The 15,357-nt window shown below is 44.7% G+C and overlaps 1 protein-coding gene across 49 annotated transcripts in view; it reads left to right on the top strand.

Annotated features, from left to right (window-relative positions):
* RAB28 (RAB28, member RAS oncogene family) overlaps positions 1-15,357 on the top strand; it is a 561,352-nt gene that overhangs the window by 89,939 nt on the left and 456,056 nt on the right. For 7 of the 49 annotated variants that reach the window (XR_014811803.1, XR_014811804.1, XR_014811811.1 and 4 more), the window contains one exon: positions 1,295-2,242. The exons of 41 other annotated variants lie outside the window; for them this stretch is intronic. Coding sequence is in view for 2 of the 8 variants with exons in the window: in XM_084970631.1 (XP_084826757.1) it covers positions 1,295-1,353 (59 nt within the window). In the remaining 6 variants the exon portion in view is untranslated. Of the gene's footprint in view, positions 1-1,294; positions 2,243-15,357 lie in introns of those variants that run through there. One more of the 49 variants, NM_001123175.1, reaches the window with a different exon arrangement.

Here is a 15,357-nt window from a genome sequence, read left to right as displayed (position 1 = left end):
GGTGGAGAGAACTAGTGAATATTATCTTGTTCTTTATTCTCTGTGAAGAGAGACATTCAAATGATTCTTGTGCCTTATTGGGAATTAATATTGTGTAAATCTTGTTTCAGAACTTTGAAAAATTGATTCTTTGCCAGCAGACTTATGACTTAAGAAATTGGGAACAAAATAACATTTCAGTTACTTTCAAATGTATTTGTCTTTATGGTTGTGTTTATTACATGTGCAGTGAAGTGGAGAATTGAGGCAGTTATTTCATTATTCATTCATTACCGTTTTTCCTGAACTAGCTTGGTAATTGAAAGAGTATTTTTAAAGTTTGCCTTGAATTACCCTTCTTTGTCTGCTTGTGTGTGCAGGCTTAGTAAAAGATTCGAAAACAGTAAAGGATCTATTTTAATTTAAATTATTGCTTAGAGGAATTCCCTGGTGGTCTAGCAGTTAAGGATCCAGCCTTGTCACTGCTGTGGCTCAGGTCACTTCTGTGACGCGGGTTCCGTCCCCGGTCCGGGAACGGCTGCATGCTGCAGGTGTGGCCAAAAAAATGATAATAAGTTATTACCTAGAGAGGACTGTTAGGGTTTTTGCTGAATTCACTATTTAAGATATTCCTTGAAGTGTGTGCTCGAGGGAAGGAAGGAAGGAAGGTCTAAGTGTCTTTTGGTTTAAATTATTTTAAAACTGTGAACATAAATAATTTTCTAAATGTCTCATTGTTCTGTATTTTGTTAGGATCATTATTCATAAGTAAGTTAGGGATTTGGGAGAAAGGTTTTAAAAATTTGAAAAAAAAAAAGTTGTGTTGCTCAAAACATTTTTTCTTTATATGTGACTCCTCTTTCACATTTATATCTCTTGTCACTAACTCAAGTTGATAAACATTCTAAAAAAATTAATGGCTGGGTGTAATGATCTATGGAGGTATTAATAATGACATTTATTTTGAAATGGTGAGGTCTTATCTATGAATTAAAGTATGTAAATGATTCATTTTAATTCCTTTGCTCTAAGTTACAACCACTGCTTCAGTTTTCTTATTGATTTGCCAGTTTTTTTTATTAGATTTGTGACAACCTCAAGTTCATGTCACAAACCCAGAGAAGACTCCATAAAAGAAAAATCCCAGCTCCGTATTCATTGGTTCTTGTTGATTGTTTTAATATCAGCCTCTGCTTCATTTATGATGTCTGTCACCAGGAGTTCACCAGAGTTCACAGAATAAAAATAGACTTTAAGGAGCTCTTTCTAAAATGTTCCGATGTCCTGATAATAACTCTGTTTTCTTTTATGACAGAGGGTGGTGAAGGCAGATATTGTAAACTACAACCAGGAACCTATGTCAAGAACTGTTAACCCTCCTAGAAGCTCTATGTGTGCAGTTCAGTGAGCGCGTTTCTCTTTTGTGTTGATTGTTCCGGCTGCCCTTCGCCTCTGTGTGGGCCTGAGGACCTCTAGGAGCTTGTTTTATCAGTGACCATCTCTGTAGTTCAGTTAACACTTTCCTCTCAACTCACTTCATCATTACGTGTTGCCTTAGCCACAGGCAGCTCCTTGGACTGGAAAGAATTCAACTTCGGGACCACACACTTTGAATTCAACAAGGAAAGCCCATTCTCTGGAATTAGACTGCTTCATTGAAAAAGAATAATGTTGCTTCTCTTTGTGTCCTCACTTCTTTTTTCCCTAATCTCAGTTTTTTTTAAACAAATATAAAACCTATCCAAATCTTGATCATCAGCCAGGATTTTGCCACAGCACAGTTTCATTCTCTCATCAGAGCTCATACCTGGTAAAGTATGCCTCGGAGCGCAAACATTTAAACAAGTAATATATTTTATCTACAAATACTTAAGAAGGCATTCTTTTGCTGTCTCTTGTGAGTGAAAATATATAAAGCTGTATCTAACTGAAATGCTTGAAATAAAGCTATAATAGAAATATTTTTTTCATTTTTTAAAAAAGGGCCTAAATTGTTTATATTGTAGCCGTAGCTCACAAAGTAGTGAGTATTTGATATTGTATTTTTATTACTGTATCGCGGTCATTGTGTATTGTTTAATACTCAGGTTAGGGGGCCTTGTGAATTCGGATGAATGTTCAGCTGATGCTCCAGGTGGACTTTCTCCTGCAGACCTCGTAAGAGTACTGCCAGAAGGAGTTATGGCTATTGTTGAATCATTGTGGAGCGGAGTGTACCTGATGTTCAGATGTTTTTCTCCTACAAATAAATTTATTTAAATTACTTCTTTGGGGAAATTGTCTTTCAGCGGTATTCCCTTTAGTTACAGAAAAATGCAGCGTATTTGGGTACAAATCAGTGATCTTGTGGAGATCCATGAACTTCAGTCCCCTAGGGTTAGGGTGTTTTGTTGGGCTGATTCACATCCAGACTCCATAGCCTGGTGTTCCAGGGCTCTGTATCAGCTTCATCCTGCCTCCCTGCCTCTTCTCTGTGTACTGCCTTCCTCGGACTCACTCCCACTGCTTTGTGATGCTCTGCCTTCCTGTCTTTGTCGCGCTGGTCCCTCTGCCTGGAATTCTGCCCCCTCCCCAAAAGCCTGCCTTCCCCCAGCCAGCCTTTAGGCACCATGAGGGCAGGACCCTGTCCTGGTCTCAGTTGTGTTGTGTCTTTGTGCTCAGGCACAGTGCCTGGTACATGGGTACTCTGTATTTGTCACAGTGAAACAGGGTGAACACTGCCCCTGCGCAAAACCGCTCCTCGTCTCCACAGCTGCCAGTTCCACGTGAGTACTTCTCCGAGGCTTCCTGCTGCGGGTCGCAGATATTCATGCCCTTGTGTTTTATTGTTCGTGGACCAAGACCTCATTGAAGGACAGTCCTGGCTCTGTTCTTTCTCTCGTCTTTCACGAGTCCCTAGCAGGGTGCCTTCCTCATAGGAGACTTGCCTCAAGTGTGCAGAAATTTTGGACATGTAATTTTACAGCTGTAAGGGATTTTAGAAAACTTGTTATTTCACATCTTGTGTGGCTGAGGGCACTGAAGTTTGGAGAGGAAGAGGAACTGCTAGAGGTGGGGAAGACCTGGTGGTTTGGCGCTCCTTGCTGTCTCAGCGTGTGGGGGCCGGGGGGACCGGCGGGCGTGGGTGGGCGCCACGAGGTAAAACCATGTTTTTTTTAATTTTTAAAAATTTTTTAAAGGAACTTGTCAGAGGTCATCGAATCACAGAGCTAGATCCCTAGGTAGATCTTCTGTTTCTTGGGCAGGGTAACACTTTTTCAAGAGTGATTTGAAAATTTTTAAAATTGGGAGTGCAGTACTTATTTGGCAGTGAGTCTAATTTTTCCCTATTTTGATTTCTGTTTTTCATTTTATAGCAACTAAGCAGCCTTGTAAGCCTTTCAAGGTGGCATGCCCTTCAAGATAGTTCAGTTTATCCTTCCTTTCACCATCTTTCTAATACATGCTGCTAAGTCCGCGAGGGCCTTGAGGAGAATATAAAGTTTAATAAAAAATTTCAACCCCCAGAGTTCCCCTTGTGGCTCAGCAGGTTAAGAACCTGACGTAGTGTCCATGAAGATGTGGTTTTGATCCCTGGCTTTGCTCAGTGGGTTAAGGATCTGGCATTGTGGCAAGCAGTGGTGTAGGTGGCACATTGCTGTGGCTGTGGCATAGGCTGGCAGCTGCAGCTCCAATTTGACCCCTGGCCCGGGAACTTCCATATGCCGCAGGTGCGGCCCTAAAGAAAAAAAGAAAAAAGCACCAAAGATTTCAACCCCCAAGGACCTTAACAATCTAGTAGGAGAGATATTTGCTGTTGCCCATTTTAAAGCTGTAATTGACTGAAGTCCACTATTAAACTAAACTCACCCAGGTTTTACATTCAGGAAGGGGCGAGGCCATGCCTTTTTGATCGTTTCATATTATTTATACATCTGTGTGAAAATTTGAGGTTTTTTGCAAAAGGTTCCCCCCCCCCCAGTCCTAATTACTGCAGTAGTGAAAGGTATGACTTAACACATAGGTAATGATTGTATAGGCATCTGGAGGAGGCAGAGAGAAATTACAAAACGTCTATGATCAGACTTTTTATTTAAAAATACTTTATTTATTTAAAAATACTTTTGTGTTTATTTATAAAATCAGAGCACTGAATGGGACTCTGGGCAGAGGGCAGGAGAGAGAGTGGCCTTTGTAGTCTTGCTTTGTCCAGGGCATTTCTAGGCACTTGTCACATGAGCTGTTTTATTTTCACAGTGATCTAAGAGAACGGTGTCATTGTCCCTATGATGCACATGAGGACTTGATGGCAGCAGGGAGTGGGCGATTGATTACACCAGCTCTGTCCTCTAGGAAGTGGCAGAGCCACGATCCCCGCAAACCATTTCTGAGTTAGGGTGGACTAGGCTGGCTACTGGATTAGGTGGCCTTCCTTTGCAAAGATCACACAACTGACCTTCCTGAGAGTTGACCAGGCCTGGTGTTATGTTGTTCTTTTGAAGAGCGGTGATGGCCCGTGTGGGCGCACCCACTCTTTCATGCTGACCCTCTAGACCAGCGAGCAGCGAGTGTCCAAAGAGGCTGCTGGTGGTGAATTTGCCTTCTGATCACTGAGGTGATGACGGTAAAGTGCCTCCCCTGCCTTGTGTCTCTGAGTTTTTTGGTGTGTTTGTTTTATTTTGATGTTTGTTTGTTTGTTTTCGGGCCGAACCCGTGGCGTATGGAGAGTCCCAGGCTAGGGGTCAAATCAGAGCTGTAGCTGCCGGCCTACACCACAGCCATAGCAATTCAGAATCCAAGCTGTGTCTGTGACCTGCACCACAGCTCATGGCAACACCGGATCCTTAACCCACTGAGCAAGGCCAGGAATCGAACCTGCGTCCTCATGGATGCTAGTCAGATTCATTTCCACTGAGCCACGACAGGAAGTCCCGGTCTTGTCGGTTTTATGTCTCTCCTTTGCAGGCTCGACCAGTCCTCGAGAGAGACTTTGGCTCAAAGAAGCAGGCACAGTGAGCGTGTAGTAGAGCAAAGGGCCAAAGCGAATTTCTGAATTCCATATTACAGTTTTCCCCATACCTCGGGTTTTATTTTTGAAGCAAAAATGTAGGATTCATGCTTATTTTACTTTGACTGTTACCTCTCCTATCTACAGTTTTTAATTTAAAAAATTACAAGTCTTCCCATCTAGTTTTAGGCACTTTGTCTCCTGAAGGCGCATGCTATAAAGTTTCAAACGCATTGTGGTCACTTCTGCTGCTTATTGAACTTTTGAAAACACAAAAGTTTTCAGCCAGAACTGGTCATTGGATGCTGCCTTTCAAGTGCACCCTCTATTATGTGTGGCCAACCGCTCTGGAGTGGTTTTTGGAGTGGCGCAAAGAACTCCTGTGACTGCTTTATTATTCCAGGAGGAGGTAAGCCAGGCCCCTTTAAAGTTGATCTCTGAGACAATGTGATGGGGCATAATAATTTGTGTGTTGTTTAAAAATAGAAAAGTTTTCTGGCTGTAACCCTTGCTGGTGATTGCTGTAACGTTGGACATCCTGAAAAACAGTCGCAAGGTTCAAAGGATATGGAAAGGCAGACCTGTGAGGTTGTGGCAGACATCTGTCTGTGGCCTCCCCAGCATCCTGTCACCACTTCTTCCATCAACAGTTTCCTGATTTCCTGATGGAGCCCACCTCCATTTTTAGCCACTCACAGCTCTAGGGTGGATCCCTATTAGCTTAAGCCTATTAGGATATTAATTCCTCTTGGCCTCAGTGATTGGCTCCAAAATGAGCTGTTAACTCCAGCAGAGCTAATGAAGCTGGAGGAGACATTCGCTGAGGTTTCTGAAAAACAGAAAAGAAAGGAAGAATGGTTCTATCCCCTGAAGTTTCCAGACAGACGCTTTCTCCACTGGACTTGAATGAGAAAGGCTGTAGCTCAGAGCAACAGTGGCAGTGTCTTGAGGACACAATGGGAGAACCTGCCTAAGTACAGAGCTGATGCCGAGGGAGCAGAGGTGGCGAGTGGGAGAATCCCAGGCCCAGACACTGAGCCCCAGATCAAGTGCCACAAATTGTTTAACAGCATAACTCAGCTTCCTCGATCATTTGGCCAGTGTTAGTCTAGTTTTTGTTGTTGTCGTTCTTACTTTTTTACATAAGCAACTGTTATGCACCAGGGCCTTTGCTTGGCACCAAAGACAGAGATGAGCATGCTCTGTGTTCTGCCCTTAAGGTCTTAGTCTAGGTACATGTATAACTCATCAGACTATAATCAGACTATTAAAATGCTTCAATAAAACTGTAGTATCATCTAGGAAGATGTGGCTTAGTGGCGAGTGAAAAAAAACATTTTAGACAATGGGAATCAGGGTCAAAAATAGAATTGCCTCTTCAAAGGTTGATTAACGAAGTCTTAGACTGTGTTAATGCAAAAAGAATCTCTGTTCTGTGAGTTGATTTGTGCAACATGAACCACCTGGAGAATCCTGATTCCATAGGTTTAGGGTGGGGTTGCCAGCATGCTGCCAGGGGATACTAATGTGCTGGCCTTGGATAACACATGGAACTGCAAGGGCGTAGGCCATGCCTGCGATCTCTTTCCTCTTATGAGAGCCCTTGCTGAGAAGGGGCACATTCTGGTTATGGTGAAGGGATCCAGTGTCACATTAGACTGTTGAAGGATGTACGCTGAACACGGAAAAGGAAAGGCCTTAGAGAGACTCTGATTGTCATCTCCAAAAAGGCGAAAGACCAGGCTTTAGGAAAGATGCAACTTCCAGTATAAAACCTATAGGACTCCAGGAATAGGATGGATAGGCAGAAGCTGTAGAAAGAAGCTGTAGAAAGAAGATTTCAGTCCAGCCTAAGAAAGAACCTTGTAGCCATCTGCTTTATGAAGTGTCATGTCACATGGCAGAGTTGTAAACTCATATGGCCTCAGGGGCTATCTAGGTAAATAAATGAATAAAAAGCAGGTAAGAGTATAAGACAGTAACAAGTGGGGGGTCATTTGGAGAGCCTGTGCCTTTCTAAAGCTGTTCCATTCCCATTTTTAAAGTTATATTGGAACTTTAAAAATGGGATAAAGCCATAAAGAAGAACAAAATAATGCCATTTGCAGCAACATGGATGGAGCTAGAGATTCTCATACTAATTGAAGTAAGTCAGAAAGAGAAAGACAAACACCATATGATATCACTTATATCTGGAGTCTAATATACAGTACAAATGAACTTTTCCACAGAAAAGAAACTCAGGGACTTTGAGAACAGACTTGTGGTTGCCAAGGGGGAGTGGGAGGGAGAGGAGGAGGGAGTGGGATGGACTGGGAATCTGGAGTGAATAGATGCAAATTATTGCCTTTGGAATGGATAAACAATGAGATCCTGCTGTGTAGCACTGGGAACTATATCTAGTTGCTTATGATGGAGCATGATAATGTGAGGAAAAAAGAATGTATGTATGTATGTGTGACTAGGTCACTTTGCTATACAGTAGAAAATTGACAGAACACTGTAAGCCAACTATAATGGAAAAAATAAAAATCATTAAAAAAAAAAAGTTATATTGGCCAAATAAAGCCAGTGTATGGATAGGGCCACTGCTAGCCCATATCAAATTGTGCCAATTAGAAAGAAAAAAATGTTCCTTTCTCAAGTCACTTTATTTCCCTCATTTAGAAAACTGTCACACTATTATGTTAGAACAGGTCACTTTACTATCCTGGAAAATGGGTGATTAAATGTATAAGACCTGTGATGTGAATAGCAGCCCTATCGATGGGGTGAATTCTGCCTTTTGGTAGCCAGATCACAACCCTTGTGACTGTAAACCCTGGTGTCTGGATGTAAAGTTAATGAAATCAGGAGAGAAAATGATTTGTCAAACTTTTTTGGAGAGCAGAATTATAGTGTCAAGGCTAGACCTTAGGGGCTCAGGTGCCTAGTGATACCGTCTCAGCTCTCAAGTCTGCAAGGCATCCTGGCATCAGCGGAGTCAGGAGAGAGTCTATCCTGGTAAGCAGTGGGTGGAATGCTGAGAGCAGCTCGGTCCCCTAGACAGAGCTAAGGGAGTGGTCAGAACAGATTGACAGGGGAAGCAAGGCTTGGCCTGCAGCCTCCCACCACCTCACCCCCAGGAAGTGAGACTTTCTGTAGAGGAGGACCCGTGGGCTGAGCTCAGGCCCACATACATTCCATTCTGTCTGGCCCTTCATGTCATCACTTTTCCACACTGGAGAGCTGGAAATGAGAGGAAAGGCAGACTATTTGTTTCAGAGTCCTGCTTCCAAGTTATAGTGAATGTCCTTGAAGTGGACTCAGGGCTGGAGTTCGGGCTGAGGAGGGCAAATATCGTTGGCCCTGTGCACGTACAGCTGAGCCACTCGTACCTACGCCTTGTCACGTGGCCTCCCTAATCCTTAACGAACCCGAATCCACGGGTTGCACGTGGATAGGGCTCCTAGCCGTTGTGTCTCTCAGGCCCCTTCTCCTTGTCCACCACTGCTGCCCTCATCCCCTGATGCCTGGATTGTTCCAACAGCCTGCTTCCTTCAGAGACCTCCACCTCAGCTGCATGCAACGGCTGTGAGAATGAATTTGACCCACGAGTTTGAATTAAGTCACTCTTCTAACACCCGCCCCCTTGGCTTCTCATGGCCTTTTCCATCAAAGGAAAATAACTTCCTCAGCCTGACATTCAGAATCCTCTAACAGCTGCCCCATCCTTCCTTCTGAGACATCTGTTCATCTTCAACTCTGGCAACTACTTTGTTCTAGCAAGTGGTCCCCACCTCTGTCTCCACTGGGATTTCCTCTAGGGAAAGAGGGACCCTGAAGAGACAAGTTAGAAAACGTGCTCCTTCTCTCGGCGCAAAAATCAATGGGCTGTATGATGGACTAGTCAAACCACCTAGTGTCTCTGGGCAGTTTCCTGGGGCTCGTTTGCGGGGTACAGTTGTGTGCGCTCCTCATTGTCACCACGGCTCGTAATGGATGCAGCGCAGATATACTGAGCTTTTTGTAAACATCTCAGTTAATGCATGTGTTGGTTGCCTTCAGGTTGGTCCTGGGATCCCTGCCATTGACTTGCCAGCCCTTTGGGTGCAGCCAGCTTGGAATGTGAACCCTCTGGCTTTTCATCTGACTGCACCCTCCCCAGAGACCTTCAGGTAGAAGCACCCAGGGAGGTCCCTCCAAATTCCTGATCCACAGAAACAGAGAGATAATTATTATTGTTTTAAGCCACTAAGTCTTGGGGTAGTTTGCTTTATAGTAACAGGTGACTAATACAATGGGTACTTGTATTATCTCTGAGAGATGGGAAAACTGAGGCTCAGGGCAGTTTGATAACCTGTCCAAGGTTGTATAACTGGGGAGTCAGGGAACAGGGATTCAAACTCGGGTCTGCCTGGCTAAGAAGAAGCCTGACTTCTTAGCCATCACATTACACTCCTTACGTGTTACTATCCCTGTGCCTTCTTCATAGTAGGTGCTTATTAAATAGTTTCAAATGAATGAAAAAATTATTTTCATGACAATATGTAAACAGGTTACATGAATATCTATTTAAAAGGGGAGCCTATAAACACAAAGAGTGAAAGAATTTTTGCAGTCTCTATTAACTCAGGTTGGAATTAGCCTAATTTCTTCAAAAATTTTCATCTCCAAATGAAAATAACTCTATCATTTGTTTTGTAAAATACTTAGAACAGAGGGAAAAAAAATTTAAAATCACTCCTCCCCTGTTCATTGTTGTTGACGTTTTGGTGAAAAATGGTCTCCCGTATATGCGTAAATGCATGTGGCCAGAAGCTACACTTAAAATAAATTGCGTTATATTAAATAACTCATTTTGATATTTTCTTGCATCAGTAAGTGGTATTATAGACATTTCCCAAATCCATAAAACATAAATAGACATCATCATTTCTCATGGCTTCGTGGTTTTCAAGTGGATAGCAAGAGAATTTAATCATTGTCCTTGGGACATTTGTTTTTTCCCCTCAAGTTTTCACTCTTATTATAAAAGTATGTTTTGTTGAATATCCTATGCATATCTTTCTGTATCTTCCTTTACATATTTATCCTTGAGATAAACTCCTAGAAGTAGAATTGCTGGTTCAAATAGTATTCCTAAGCTATTTTTATAAAATGTGCCGAGTAGCTCTTCAGAAATATCGTGCAACTTATCCTGCTACTGGCAAGTGAAAGTGTGCACTTCCCGATGACCTTGGCAACCAGAGAGATGGTAAATTCCCCTTGGAAATGTCGTGGGTCCGTTGACCTGTGTAGTCCTCTGCATGGCACTGGCGTTGACTGACTTCCACCAACAAAGGCAGGTATGTATGGTCGTCGAATGGTCGGGAAGACTGGCCTACGGGGGTGTTCTCCTGGAGCCTCTATCTTGGTCTGACTGTGTTTCAGTAATGTCAGATTGTTCTTTTTTCTTTTCTTTTCTTTCTTTTTTTTGCTTTTTAGGGCCACACCCATGGCATGTAGAAGTTCCCAGGCTAGGGGTCAAATCTGACCTACAGCTTCTGGCCTATGCCACAGCAACAGCAATGTGGGATCCGAGCTGCGTCTATGACCTACACCACAGCTCATGGCTTAACCTTAACCCACTGAGCGAGGCCAGTGATCAAACCCTCATGGATACTAGTTGGGGTTCGTTTCCGCTGAGCCACAAAAGGAACTCCCCAGATTGTTTCTTATACACATAGTAAATATCCTTAGAAGTCTTTAGTTCAGAATTGTTTATTCTTACTTGAATTGTATAAAGTCACAGCACACAAGTGGCTTATTAAAACAAAAGTAACTCACCTTCCATATAAGGAGCCTTTGTTTTCCTTATTTTTCTCTCCCTTCCTCTGAAGCCTTAGTCCTACCCCCAACGCCTTCCAACCCCAGCTTCAGGCAGAAGTTACCAGGCACTCTTGTGCTCTTTGCTTGTACGTGAAAGTGAATCCTCTAGCTTTTCATCCGACTGAGGCCCCACCAGAGGCCCTGAGCTAAATTAAGCACTCAGCTGAGCTGGAGGCACCACCAGGCTGCCCTGCAGCCTGAGGCTATTTGTCCTGCTCCCCTTCCAACCATGAACCCTCTAAGGCCAAGAACCCTGTTGTTTGTATCTCCCTGGCATCTGGCACTGAAGAAGCACTCAATAAATGTTTATCAGGAGTTCCCTGGTGGCACAGTGGGTTAAGGATCTGGCTTTCTCACTCCTATGGTGCAGGTAGCTGCCATGGCCCGAGTTTGATCCCTGGCCTAGGAACTTTGCATGGTGTGGGTGCAGCCAAAAAACTAAATGAAGGTTTATCGAATGAATGAGACCTACCTATATTGTAGGTTATCAGAAGCAGTCCACGGCATGAGCTGGGAGGAGTTCTGTCTGGAGACTGTCTACTGAGAGACAGCCATGAACCGCTCTGTGACTGTGGGCACATTCTCCCATCCCTGTCAGGCACTGTTTCTTTATCTGCAGTGAGTTTGTTAGATGCCGTCAGTACTTTCCAAACCTGGGTGTGACCAGAATCACCTGGAAAGCTTAAAAAAAAAAAAATTACTGATTCTGGGGCTCCAGCCCAGACGCAGGGCCCAGGACTCTGTCTGGGCCACCCCTGGACAAATTCGTCTCCTTCTGTACCCGCTTTTCCCTTATATGACCGAGAACTTACTGCCAGCTTTGAAGCCTCATCTGCAAATCCGTAAAAAGGGGGATGATAATCACGGGATGGCCCTGAGACGCTAATCCCGGGGGGCGAGGACCTCAAAAACGTAAAGCAGTTCCCTACGTGTATGTGAGCTATCGGCCTTTTCTGTCTGCTTTTCTCAGTGTGACGTGGGGTCCAGTTTTGGCTAACCACCCCCAATAAAGCAGCCAGAGAGCCCTCCCCCCCCGTGTGAGGTGATGCCTTGCTGAGGTCCCGTCTTTTGCTTCTCCCACTGGCCGTCCAGATTCGAATCCCCCTCATTTGTTTCAAAGTTGAGGGTGGGGGGTTGTCTCTTTCCAGCTTCCTCCAAACCCTTGGCTCTTGAGCCAGCTTAACCATTTCCTCTCACCCCACCGCCACCCCCTGTTCTGTCCCTTCTCCCAATCCTCTGACACTTTCTCAGATTCGTCTTCTCCGTTGGCAGGTGGCCCACTCACAGACTGGCGGGCTGCCCTGTGTTTGGGGTCAGGGTGTAGGGCTGATCCCGTAAAGCTGACAGGAGGCTGAGTGAACCAAGATGTGGGTGCTGGCTCATGACTCCTCCCACCACCAGGGGCCCAGGGGACCCCATCTGGTGTGTTTTCCATGCTCTCCTTGGAGGCCCAGCCCTGAAGGCTGTTGGTGATGAGGAACAAGAGAGGGAAGATGGTGGGAAAGCATCAAGGACTGCCTGAGGAGCGCCTCTGCTCCGGTCCCACCCCAGGCCCTTTGTACGTAGTCGTCACAACAGCCAAGCCTTACCGCACATCTCCATGGCTGTGCCGCGTCCCTGGGTCTTCTGGCTTAACCCTCACCCCAGGCCTGCCGTGGGAGTTGCGTTCTCACCTTCCAGATCGGGAAGCGGAGACTTGGAGAAGTGAAATGTCTCATCCAGTGTCACCCGGTCACTGGGAAGTTGAACCCTGCTCTGACGGACTCCGAGTCTGCCCTGCCCGTCGGGAATGGTGTTTGTTCACAGTCCATATTTAGCATTTAAATTTCCAGGGAAATGCTTGAACCAAGAATGGGATTTCTTCTCAGTTTTTGGAGCCAAAATTATTTTAATTTTATGGCTAGGAAAAATGTAAACTTACATTTTCAGCAGACCAGAGATGATAAAGTATGCGTTTGTCAAATAAAATTCTTTGCTGTGATAAAGTAAATTATTCCTTGGCCTTGTAAAAAATTAGGCCTCACTTGCACTGTTTTCACTTCAGCTTTCGCTAATATTTCTGTTATCTCCATTAGGGATTACAATGACGAATGCCTTTTATTCGCATCGTTAAGCACTTCAGTGAATGTGTGAACACACAGAACATCATAAGTCACAGGGAAATGAAACAACGTGGTCTCCTAGAAAGAAGAAAAATCTTGGGAGTCTGACAGATTGGGGTTAGCGTCCTGTCTCTGCCACTCTCTAGCTATGCAAACACCGTCAAATTCCTTAGCTTCTCTGGGTCTCCGTTTCCTAATGTGTAAAACATAGATAACAATGCTTATCTCACTGGGTAATTTTAAGGATGGAATGAGATGACATACTTATAGCCCTTTGCTTTACACAGTTCCTGGCATGAAGTAAGTGCATAATAATGTCATGGTTATTACTGGAATTGCCCTCATGGTAACTAGTTGTTTAATGGCACGCCCAGAGCTCACTTTATTAGTCCTTTGGGCTGAGACTAAATTCAGGCCTTCCTGTCTGGTGGGCCCCAGCTGCTGATGTACTTCTGCTCCTGTTAGAAGTAGCGCAGGCAGTAAGCAGGTGCAGCTCCTCAGTGGGCATCATCTGTTGAGATCCTTTTGGCTGCAACAGAATATCCAACTTAAAGTGTCTTAAACAATTAAGAACATTGATCCCCTCTCTCAACAAGTATTCTAAAGGAAAGTGATTCCAGGGTTGTTTAACAAAGATGTCACCAAGTCCCAGATTCTTAACCTTTCTTTTTTGCCATCCTCAGCCTATTGGCTGGCTGGCTCCCTCATGGTCGCAAGATGGCTGCAATAACACCAGGAATCACATCTTTACAGCACAAAATCCAAAAGTCAGAAAGAGAAAAGGGAGCGCATCCCATCTTCATGCCTCCTTTTGATAAAGAAGAAAAATGTCCCCAAAGCCCCACCTTCTAGAAGATTTCTCACCCCTTTTGTTGGCCAGAATTTTATCAGAGGCTTAACTTAGACCAATGGCCAGGGAAATGACTAAGGTCAGGACTCTCGACTCTGGCTGAGACTGAACTGGGGAGTCTTTAAAATACATACAGATGTCTAGGTTCTATCCTTAGAGATTGACTTCGTTGGGCTCAGTTGGAGCCCTGTTGTGTACACACACATGCGTGTACACGCATATGTGTGTGTGTATGTGTGTGTGTGTGTGCATGCACGCACTCCAAAGACTCTAATGAACATCTGTGGTTGAAAATCGCTGGTTCAGACTCTCCAAGTTTCACCCCCTTGGATGGGGAGCATCCTAGTCTTCAGGGAAGCACATGGCCATAGCATATCTGAGCCAATTGACGTTCTGGAAAGGGGGGTGTGGCTATTGGGTAGGTGTCCAAAACAATCTGCCACCATAGGTACGTTAGGGCATCTGGATTAGACCACTTGGAATTGTGAAACAAATCTGCTGAAATCTGACAGACCTAAGAATTCCGATTCTACCCCCTGTAAACTCTATTTTGTTAACTGAAACTCTCTGAGCCTCCGTGTTCTTATCCAATCAATAAAGAGAACACTCCCTACCTCTTGGAGTAGTTTGGAGGTTAAATGAGAGCAAGGAAGTGAGAAGAGTTCACGCTAGTTCATGTCCCGGAGGTCAGATTTTCCTATTCCACATCAGAAAATATAACTGAACGTGCTTGCAGCCCTTTTGGCCTGTCCAGTGTGGCTGTGACCTGAATACTTGACCAAAGCAGCAACAGCAGTGCGCCTCTGTGCTATTTAGACAGGAGGCTTGGCGCAGGGTTGGTTAGAACGGGGCCTTAGGCAGGGTTGGTGGAAGGTTTTGGTGACCGTGTAGGAAAGAGTGAGGTGTGCGTTCTGGCTGGATTCTAGGGTATATCAAAGCCTGCAGAGCCTGTGCCTAAATGCTTAATGGAAGCTCTGGGGATGGCTAGCCTCCCCCTTGTCAGCCCAGTGGCCTCTTCATCTGCCTACCAGCCAGGAAAAGAGTCAAGCGTAAAGCAGCAGTTCATAGAAAGGGGTTGTCAGGTCAATGAATCAATATGTTACGGTTAATCTGTTAAAACAGCAAGGCTCCCCATTTGTAAACCTCTCCTTGATAAGCCCTTTAGAGCATTTACAACCTAGGAAAATGAATGACTTCCCACCAGCGGCCCTGGAATCGCTGTCCCCCTGTGCTTGCCCGGATGACCTCCCAATTCAGCTTCGTCCAGCCCAATTCAGTCCTACATGTGGACCCACCTGAGCAGTCCTTTGGGCTTCTCTGGGCTGGGGACCGGGGATTTCCAAGGAGGGGGATTTGGGGGGCCTCGTCTTTAAAAGGCTCAGAGAATGAGGGATGAACTAATTCTAGGAACGTTCCCAGTATAAGGGAGTGATTATGGACCAAAAAGTCAGGCAACTCTGTGCTTGGAGCCTGGTTCTCAAGCTCAGTGCTAAGTGGCCTTGGTAAGTTAGTGAGCCACAGTCTATGTAAGTTTAACTTCTCTGGATTTAACGCCACAAACTTGGTAAAAGAGCATGAGAAGGGAGACA

This window comes from Sus scrofa, chromosome 8 (genome assembly GCF_054392235.1).
Source record: "Sus scrofa isolate SSC_HxYL_T2T_F1_AM1 chromosome 8, Sscrofa_HxYL_maternal_Yorkshire_Landrace_v2.0, whole genome shotgun sequence".
Taxonomy (NCBI): domain Eukaryota; kingdom Metazoa; phylum Chordata; class Mammalia; order Artiodactyla; family Suidae; genus Sus; species Sus scrofa.
Note: the sequence above shows the minus strand (reverse complement) of the source record. Positions and strands in the feature narration are given on the sequence as shown.